This window comes from Rhincodon typus, chromosome 1, assembly GCF_021869965.1.
Source record: "Rhincodon typus isolate 14 chromosome 1, sRhiTyp1.1, whole genome shotgun sequence".
NCBI classification, from domain to species: Eukaryota; Metazoa; Chordata; class Chondrichthyes; order Orectolobiformes; family Rhincodontidae; genus Rhincodon; species Rhincodon typus.
Window position 1 is genome coordinate 20390735 of NC_063332.1, and position 10566 is coordinate 20401300.

Sequence of the window (10566 nt, forward strand, 5' to 3'; positions counted from 1 at the left end):
ATTCCTCAGAAACAGTGAGGCAGAAAAATAGTCTCAAGACTTAAATACCCAACTTTCACTTTAAAGATTAGAAATGCCAAACAAACCTATTCACCAATCAGCTGCTTTCCCTTCACTCTTGATGTCACGTTCTCATTGGCTTCAATGCATGCAGGCCTCCTGATCCATACCTTATTTCTTCTCCCATTTGCCTCTTATTCTGGAGTCATTATTTCTTGCAGTAAACCTTAATTAAAACACCACTTCACCCCTTTGCCCCAAAATTCCAGTTACTCACTGCCTCAGTCATACTCACTCTGATCATGTGCTTTCAACAACCCCTCTTACGTTGTAGAGCACGTTTATAAGTCACTTGTTTTCTTAACTTGATGGTGCAGTAATGGACACCTAATTCAGGCAAGGAATTTCAATTGTTTCATAAATTAACTGCCACAATTGGGCAGCTGTTTAACTAGGTGTTGCCAACTTCTTTAAAGGCTATTGGTTCTAGGCCCAATGATGAATTTTACTCTATTAAACTTACAAAAGATTTATCAGTTGAATTCCCACTTATCTAAATTGCCACTCACACATTCTGTTTTGGTCTTATTCTGACAGAGTCTTCCTCAATTTTAATGAATTGTATGTTTATTCATTTAAATAGTTACACCATGCACTGAAGAAGAGGCTGATCCAAATGGTTTATACATTTTCTATTTCAGATGTTGATGGGCTTTGTGAATTTTCAGTTTTTGATTTTTTTACATCAGATAGGAGCTTTGAGAGAGTAAATATATTTGCTCTTAAACATTCTGAAATATATTAATATACATTAAAGACAAATACTGCGCTACTCCTTCTATAGAAGTTTAAAACTAATAAATTTAATTTTACTCATTTCAGGGGAAAAGTACAATCATCTGTTTAAGATTTCTGAAAAAAGTGACTACTTTCAATTAAATTAGTCTGCAGATTCAAGCAATACAAAATATCAAATTTAAAACACAGGAAGAAAAGTGTAAATTAAATAATTAATTTTAATTATCAAATATCTACAATCAAAAGTTTCAAAATCTGTTTTGAAGACCATTCCAAATCAGGAATCAAACACAAGAGAGATTTCCCTGACAGCTCTATATAAAATTACATGTTCCTCCTTATTAGTTGATATTTGGTGGTGTAAGATAAAATACTGATTACAAAATACACATTAGACATTACAATAATGTGGCAATGTTGTCGAGAATGCAGATTACAATTTACTAAGGTCACTTTTGATACAAAACTTCTTTTACCATATCTGCCCCAAATGGTAACTGGTAAATGGTAACTTCAGGCATTTAACTGCATATTACAATTCCAGCACAAGACCTCTTATGTCAGTATGTTCAATTATACAAGACACTAACTTTTGTTCTTTTTTATAAAATATGATAATATGATTAGACACAAATTGATAGAAATGTGGCAGCAGTGGTATTAACGAAGAACTTTGCAAGCAGCCTACCATTTCTAGATATCTCTGTTAAGCTAATATACAACCCCAGACTTCTTCACAATGTTTCCTTTGCACAATTATGATTTCTAAGTTCTATTCTGTGAATCTTGCCATACTGTCCTGGCCTGTTAGCAGTCTACTGTGCTGAGAAGATGTACTATTTATAACAATATACCTAATTTCAATTACCAACAGAAGTTGTTACTTGAGGTGATTTACCAACACAAGTAATGAATTGGCAATTGTCGGTAGGGTTATGGTGGCACAACATTTTGCTCAAAATAACTTGATCAGACAGACAGATAATTTGCTGGGCCACGAGTCAGCAAAAGCAACTGAAGATATGGAGAATCCTTCACAAGGAGGAAATGGAGAAAAGAAAAAAAAAAATTAAGCAAAATAAAAGTCACTACATTTAGATAGATTATGAGAACAAAAATACAATTCATGTGCAACGGACACCAATAAGATGAATTTTTTAACTTTATTAACTATTATTTAAATAAGTGAGTGAATATTAGGCCACAGTTTCAGGAATAGATTTTGACTCTGGATTAAGATTGATCAGAGTGTTGCTGGCTTGTGCCAGTTCAACTATCGAAATGCGCCCTTGCTGTCTGATGAATTGAGCCACTGCTGCAAGTTCTTGTTCAGTGATATAGATGAATTTTCCACGATCATCCAGGACACCTACAAGAAAATTAACTTTCATAAATTGTGAACATTATTACTTGATAACCCATTAAATAGATTTCTTGATGCTCTACATTGTCAGTTATTTAATCAGAGATTAAAAGAAAACACAAAAGGCTCTGGTGGTTCAGTGGTAGTATCGCTACCTTTGAGCTAGGAAGCCCAAGTTCACATCTCACCTGCACCAGAGTTGTGTAATTACATCTCTGAATGGGTTCATTAGAGGAAAAGAAAGCACAGACAGCAAGGTCTTATCGAAAACAATTTTCCTTCTGTATAATTCCACCAGTCACTGCATTAATTGTTCACAAAAATGCACAATTCAGAATGAACTTTAAATAGCTCATTAGTAATATTATACCACAAAATGCACAAGTGGCTTACCTGTCAGAGTTCCTTCAGCAATCAGATCTTGCACTCTGTTAATAGCCTCCTTAAAATAAATTTTTTTAAAGTTGAAGATAAATAGTCAAAAATATTGAATATATTGTAAAATAACTTGTTAAAAGCATGCTAGCATTAAGATTGTTTGAATAGTTTACAGGCTCTGCACACGTGTCATCGCTGTGCCTAATCATCTATAGATGGTAGGCTCTTGCAGTGCAGTGGTAGTGTCCTTACTACTGGACCAGAAGCCATGGGTTCAAGTTTCACCTGTACAGAAATGTACAAAAACATCCCTGAACACTTGGATTAGAAAATACCAAAGTTTCCAGTCAGGAGGGCTCTTGTAGTGGTAGTATTCCTACCTCTGAGCTAGGAGATTGGGTTCAAGAACCACCCACTCCTGTTCCCATTTCATTCATTTTTAAATTCATCAGGAAATGTGAACTTGCATCCTGTTGTCTTTATAGTAGTGGTGAGCTGCCTTTTTGAACCACTGCAGTCCATTTTATGTAAGCACATCCAGAATGCTGTTAGTGAGGGTGTTCTAGTATTTTGACACAGTAACAGTGAAGGAAAGGCAATATATTTCCAAGTCAGCATGGTGAATGGCTTGGAGGGGAAATTGCAAGTGACGGTGTTCCCATGCAGGCAAGTGGGGAGTATTCCCTCATACTGCTGCCTTGTACCTGGTTGATGGACAGGCATTATGGAGTCAGGTAGTGAGTCACTTGCTGCAGCATTCTTCGTCTCTCAATTGGCTTACAACCACTGTATTTATATGGCAAGTCTAGTTCACTTTCTGGTCAATGGTAATTCCCCAGGATGTTGCTAATGGGAGATTCAGTAATGGCAATCCATTGACTGTCAAGTGGAAATGGTTACATTCTGTCTTGTTGGAGACGGTCTTGCCTGTTACTTGTGTGGCACAAATGTTACTTGCCATTTGTCAGCCCAAACCTAGATATTGTCCAGGTCTTGCTGTCTTATGCTGATGATGCAAGTGATGATGATTTAACCTAGGATACTGCCACAAGGAATACTTGCAGTGATGTTCTGAAGTGAAGATGATTTGAGATGAGTTAATCAAGAATTGAAATGAAATTTTCCGACTCAGTATTAATAAGTACCACACTAAGTTGTGCTTGGTCCCTCAGAGAAACAGAATAGATTTTGTAATAATGAAGTCAAAATGGCAAGTTTACTAGACAATAATGAATATTTAGAACTGAAATGCTGAAGAACACTATCTATCCCTTATGGCAATATCTTAGGGAAGATAGAATAAAATTACATTTTGTTTACTGGATGTGGAAATTTAAGAACAACATGACCAATTATTGCAATAAGCTTTCAGACAGAAAGCTTGCTGTGTGCAAAGAGCAAACAAAAGGATTAGATTACACACAGAAACAGCTTTAAAGTTATTATACATCCATTTCCATTTAATGGGAGCTTTCTTTGGGCAAAATTGTTTGCCTTCATTAACAACAGTACTTCCAGTTTAAAATTCTATGGTTGTAACAAATTTGGGATATTCTGAGGGCTGGATACAAAACCAAGTGTTGTTGGTGCTTTATTGAGTGTATTTTTCCTTTTACTTCAAACTGGAAGGAGGCGGCTTTTTGTTTTTAAACAAGACCACTTACCTGCGTCCTCAAGCCAAAATGAGAAGCAAGATCTTCCAAAAGCACAACCTTTGTACTCTAGAAAAGAATATTTAAACTAGTGGTCATCCACAGCTCTTGACAAAAGTATAGTAAACAGACTTCCAAAAATTAAAAACAGAAAAATCACTGAAAATCCTACTGCATTTACACAAAATGAGAATTTAAATGTCAGTGTTGACTTGCCAAGAATGAGCAAAGCTCTCAGCTGCTGGCAACTTATCAACAAATACATAACAAGAAAGTGCCATGCTGGGTACAACTGAATAACCACTGGTTCTAAAGATTAAAGTTGGAACACAAGTTAAATTGCTGATAATGGTCCAGCTAGAAATGTTATTATCCATTCTGCCCCTAGTTTTTTATGAACTAATTTGTGAAGACAAAAATTCAATCCTACAGAAGTTGTGTGTCAAAAATGTTATCTAACTTTAATCAAGTAGCACCCACTTTTGTTGTTTTATTTTGTTTGGCTGTCAGATTTGCAAGACAGATCTGCAAGACTGGCCACATCCAAATATAAACAAGTTAAGTTATCTGTAACAGGCAAGATAACTGATAAATTGAAAAGATTTCATAGAAACACTTGCTCAGACGAGGTGATTAAGGCTGAAGAAATACTGAAGGGTGGAGCAGCCAAGCTGGAGAACTGACTACTATGGACTGAAAAATGAAGTTGCAACCAGCCCATGGAATTCAGTTCTCATAGCTGGGAGCTGCCAAAATCCATCTTCTGTTCTTCTGTGGTGATGTGAGGAAAACGTACAGATAGACCTACGCATAATAACGTCAATCATAGAGGAAGAGAACATACACAAGCAGTCTGCCTTTTTAAACATTGTAAAACATTAGTCTGCATAGAAATTGTCAAATATTATTCAGTAATTTCTCAGTGAATTGTATATACAAGAAAGTTTGAGAGACCATACTAACACTTATCAATTAACATAAAGCAAAACTTACTCTGGATGTTAACTTAACTTTATGACAACAATTTCAACCATATACTGTGACAGGTAATGAGATTTTCACAAGTACATTATACTGTAAAGGCTCTGGACAAAATGACTAATAGTTCCAGCATTAAGTCATAGACCACAATGGTCTTTCCTCACTTTCACAAGAAATCACAATTCCATCATTTCTTACCAAGTACTGTACTGTCGATATAAAATGCCTCCTACCTACTTGCAATTTTCTCTTTGAAGATATACGCCTACCTTCTTCATAGTGATCTACATACGACATTATTCATATGTCTGTCACTTTTTGACTGTTTCAGACACAAGTTTGTCTTACTACCCATTGTTAGAATAGTAATTAATCTTGATCATCATAAAAACATCAAAGTAAATAACTGCGCATTTAATACCTCCCATTTTCCAACCTATCACAGACTTTTCCTGCTGTTCTTTTCCTCTTTTACCTGTTAAAACCTAAAAACTACATTTCTAAAATTTCTGACTGAACTGCTGAGCATTTCCTGTGTTTTCTGTTTTTATTCAAGAATATTAAGTTTTACCAGGCATAGGATGAAAACTACAAACCAGGACCAAATCAAATGGGGGAGGAAACACGCCAAAAACCACTTGGAGCCAAGAGACAATCTAACCACTACCCCTTGACATACAATGGTGTTACCATCACCGTGTCCTCCACTATTAACATCCTTGTTGCTACCATTGACCTGAAATTCAACTAGACTTGTCACAAACAGTAGCTACAAGAGTAAGTCAAACACTAGGAACACTGTGGTACGTAACTCACCTCCTGACTCCCCAAAGCCTATCATCTACAAGGCACAAGTCAGGAGTATAATCGAATAGCCTCCACTTGCCTGACTAGGTGTAGCTTGAAACCATTCAGGACAAAGCAGCCACAAGGATCCACACCCTCCACCAATTCCTCAGTAGCAGCAGTGTGTACTATCTACAAGATACACTGCAGAAATTCACCCAAGATCCTTTAGATAGCACCTTCCAAACCCACAACCACTTCCATCTAGAAGAACAAGGGCAGCAGATATATGAGAACAGTAAGTTCTTCTCCAAGCTGTTCACCATCCTGACTTGAAATATCTCACCATTCCTTCAGTGTTGCTGGGTCAAAATCCTGGAATCCCCTTCCTAAATAAATTGTGGCTCAGTCTACATCACATGAACTGCAGCAGTTCAAGGAGGCAGCACACCACCACCTTCTCAAGGGTGACTAGGGCCCGCCAGTGATGACCACAGTCCCACAAGTGAATAAAGCTGTTACATTTGCATATCAGGGAATCTGAAATAGTGCAGCCTCCACTATCCAATTTTCTATTATTAATTGAAATTTAACCAAAATTACTGGGTGACTACCACGACAACCAGAAAGTCTCAATCAGAAATTATACAGGTATCTATTGTATGCTAAATTTCATGCTTCTCAGCTAGAGGTTCAAATCCTAGAATTATCCATTCATGAAGCTCACTAGTCATTGCAGATAGGCTTTAAAGTCTTTGCTGAAGTCATACATTCTCAAATAAAAGAGCTATAGTACCAGATGAACTAGCATCCACTACTGCCTGCACATGGATTTTATAAACCGTTTCCATAAATCCAAGTAGGATAGCTAGAATAATATTTGTGCCCAATTAGTCACATCGTCATTCGCTCATCTTGCGGTTTCCTTCTTGCCTACTCATTAGCTGCATAAATCTCTAAGAAAGTGGAGGTGTTCATCTACTTCCCTTATAGATAAGGCATATTTGACTAGTCAGAACATTTAATTTTTATTTTTTACTGAAGAGCTGAGGGGAGAGTGGGGGTATAGTAAGTTGTGAGTGCCAACTACCTTTCTATTTCAAAAACGAGTGTGATTTTTCAAAAGTGAACTTGCAACAGTGTACCTAATTCCAGGACCGGGCAGTAATGCCATTTTATCAAAAAAGGTGAGGCATTTAGCTTGGGGAGAAGATGAAACAATTAATCTACACAAAGTCCTGCAATCTCAACTGCTGAAAACCTATCAGCGTGTTACTTAATCACTTTCTTGGTCACTACTTAGTTCACTTTGTATCCCAAAACACATTTGCCATAATCCTACTAGGTCATAGGGCTGCTCTCTCAGAGACATACAGCATGGAAACAGACCCTTCAGCCCAACTCGTCCATGCTGACCAAGTTTCCTAAACTGAACTAGTTTCATGTGCCTGCTTTTGGCCAATATCCCTCTAAACCGTTATGATTCATGTAGCTGTCCAAATGTTTGTTAAATGTAACTGCACTTGCCTCTACCACTTTCTCTGGCAGTTCAATCCAGATATGCACCATATTCTGTGTGAAAAAGCTGCCCCTCAGGTCCCTTTTAAATCTTGCCCCAATTACCTTAAAACCCACGCCCTCTAGTTTTGAACTCCCCTACCCTAGGGAAAAGACCTTTGTTATTCAGCTTATCTATGCCCCTCATGTTTTATAAACTTCTGTGAGGTCACCCCTCAACCTCCTACAGTTCAGGGAAAAAAGTCCCAGCCTGTCCAGCCTCTCCTTACAATTCAAACCCTCCAGTCCTGGTAATATCCTTGTAACTCTTTTCTGCACATTTTCCAATTTAATAACATCCTTCCTATAGCAGGGTCACCAGAACTGTAAGCAGAAACCCAAAAGTGGCCTCACCGATGTCCTGTATAGCCACAACATGACTTCCCAAATCCTACACTCAATGCTCTGACCAATAAAGGCAAGCATGCCAAACACCTTCTTCACCATCCTTTCTGCCTGTGACCTTCAAGAATCTGTGTACCTGAACCTCTCGGTCTCTATATTCAACAACACTCCCTAAGACCCTACCATTGACCGTGTCCTGCCCTGGTTTGGCTTACTAAAATGTAGCACCTCACATTTATCTAAATTAAACTCCATCAACCACTCCTCAGCCCATTGGCCCATCTGATCAAGATCCCATTGTATTTTTAGATAACCTTCTTCACTGTCCACAACACCACCAATTTTGGTGTCATCCATAAACTTACTAACCAGGCGTCCTATATTCTCATTCAAATAATTTATATAAATGACAAACAAAAGTGGACCCAGCACCAATACTTGCAACACATGGCTGGTCACAGGCCTCCAGTCTGAACAGCAGCCCTCTACAACCCTCTACTCTGTCTCCTATCGTAAAGCCAATTTTATATCCAATTGGCTACTTCTCGTTGGATCCCACGTAATCTAACTTTACGAATCAGTCTACCATGTGGAACCTTGTTGAGATGACCGGGTGGTGGTTTAACTTGAGGTTCACCATGAATAAGGCACGGTTAGGGGTCGAGAAGGAAAGTCGTTCAGGGCAACCTCAGTTGGTTTGGGAATTGAACCCTGCTGGCATCATAAACTGGCTGCGTAACAAGCAATGTTTTTCCAATCTAGTACAACCTGCAAGATATAATATCCATCTCAATACATCTCTTCCCACCTTCAAAAATCTCAAGATCAATTTCTTTGACCAGTCATCTGTACAACTCCTGCTCTTTTCCATTCTGCTATTTCTAAGGCATCTAAAAAGTTACTCTACAAACATCATAGTCAAAGGCGTTATGGTACAAAGGACTGAATGGCAATGTTCTGGGTGTATGCCAGTTCCCTGTAGAACAGATCAGTCAGTCCCTTACCCTTGCTTTATCCATATAACCCATGTTATTTCCCTTGACTGCCTATCCGATTTGCTTTTGAACACAGGAACAGTTTCTGCATTCATTAACCTAATGGGCAGCAGATTCCAAAGTATTACCACTTGCTGGGGGAAAAAAAAAATTCTTCTCAAAATGTACACTATAACTTCTGCCCCAAAGTTTATTGCTGTTGTAACCTTTACAGAAAGCAAAAAAAAAACTCTTCTGGTGTGAAACAAACTGAAAGCTTTTATATTAGTTGGGAAGAAAAAGCGCAATCACTTTAATCCAACCTAACCCACTTGAAAAATTAATCTAATCATAATGGCTTCCATTTTCTGGTGAAATCAGTGGGATGTAAAATTGTAGGGAGTAAATCAGATGCCAATCCCATTCCACCAGTTTGCAGCTGGGTGGGTGATGTTAAATTGAGATCTGCAAATTATGGGCATCTATAAATCACATTAAAAATATCTTTTCAACAAATATCTGAAGAGAGAAAGGCTAATATTGTGTGTGTAACATTTGAAATATTAACTGAACCTTCCCTTTCAATGTGCATAATCCTCTTCTATGATGTATTATAAACTCAATCAGATAAATAGACCTGTCTAAATTTCTCTCAATTAGGGAGCACTTCAAATGGATTTAACGACTAATTCAGTGGTATTAAATTGTTAAACATTTGCACGAATGTTGCAGTGTCATGAATTAGGACTAATTCTAGTCTGCTGTAGACAGTGGCAGAGAATACCTGGAGTTAATAAACAAATATAGGAATTGGGTGCGTAAGTAGCATATTTGGCCCTGCAGGAAGATCAATGCTGATATGTTTGCACTCCAAATTCCACATTCCTATCTATCCCCAATAACCTTTGAATCCCCTGCGCAACACGAGTCTATCTACCTCCACCATATAAAAAATTCAGTGACCCTACTATCTCTTCTACCTTCTGATGCAAAGTCACACAATCCCTTGAAAGAAAAGAAATTCGCCTCAACTGTCCTGAAGGATGACCTATGATTTTAAAACAGTGTTCCTTACTTCTGGACTCAACCACAAGAGGAAGTTTGCATGTCCACCTTGACAAGACCATTCAGGATCTTATAACACTTCAATCAAATCAACCTTTACTCTTCTGAATTCAAGTGAAAACAAGCCCAGCATGTCCAGTGGTTCCTTAAAAGACAATGCACTCAATCTAGTAAACCACCTCTGAACTGCTTCCAATATATTCACATCTTTCCTTAAATGAGCAGACCAAAATTGCACACAGCATTTGAGATGTGGTCTCACCAATGCTCTAAGTGAAGCATATCAATTCCTCTTGTAATAAAGGCTAGCAACCCATTAGCTTTCCCGATGATGTGTGCTGCATGTGCATACTTGCATTTTGGACTTATGAACATTTAGATCCCTTTGCATCTCAACTCTGTAGTTGTTCTCCATTTAAATAATACTCTGCTGTTTTAGTCTACTTGCCAAAGTGAACAACTTCACATTTTGCCATATTATACTCCATCTCTAAATTTTTACCTACTTATTTAATTTGTAAATAATTTATTTTAAAAGATGGTCTGCATCTTTGTTATGAAATAGTAAGAACTGCAGATGCTGGAGTCAGAGATAACACAGTGTGGAGCTAGAGGAATACAGCAGGCCAGGCAGCATCAGAGGAGCAGGAAAGCTGACGTTTCGGGT

The 10566-nt window shown here is 37.8% G+C and overlaps 1 protein-coding gene across 2 annotated transcripts in view; it reads right to left on the bottom strand.

Moving 5' to 3' along the window:
* Positions 1 to 1942: 1942 nt before the first annotated feature.
* Positions 1943 to 10566, bottom strand: part of LOC109933412 (DDRGK domain-containing protein 1) — an 84771-nt gene continuing 76147 nt past the window's right edge. For both annotated transcript variants that reach the window (XM_048597657.1, XM_048597663.1), the window contains exons 7-9: positions 4204 to 4260; positions 2555 to 2603; positions 1943 to 2167 (exon numbers count right to left, since the gene is read on the bottom strand). In XM_048597657.1, the coding sequence (XP_048453614.1) occupies positions 1995 to 2167; positions 2555 to 2603; positions 4204 to 4260 (279 nt within the window). In that variant the 3' untranslated portion in view covers positions 1943 to 1994. The remainder of the gene's footprint in view (positions 2168 to 2554; positions 2604 to 4203; positions 4261 to 10566) is intronic.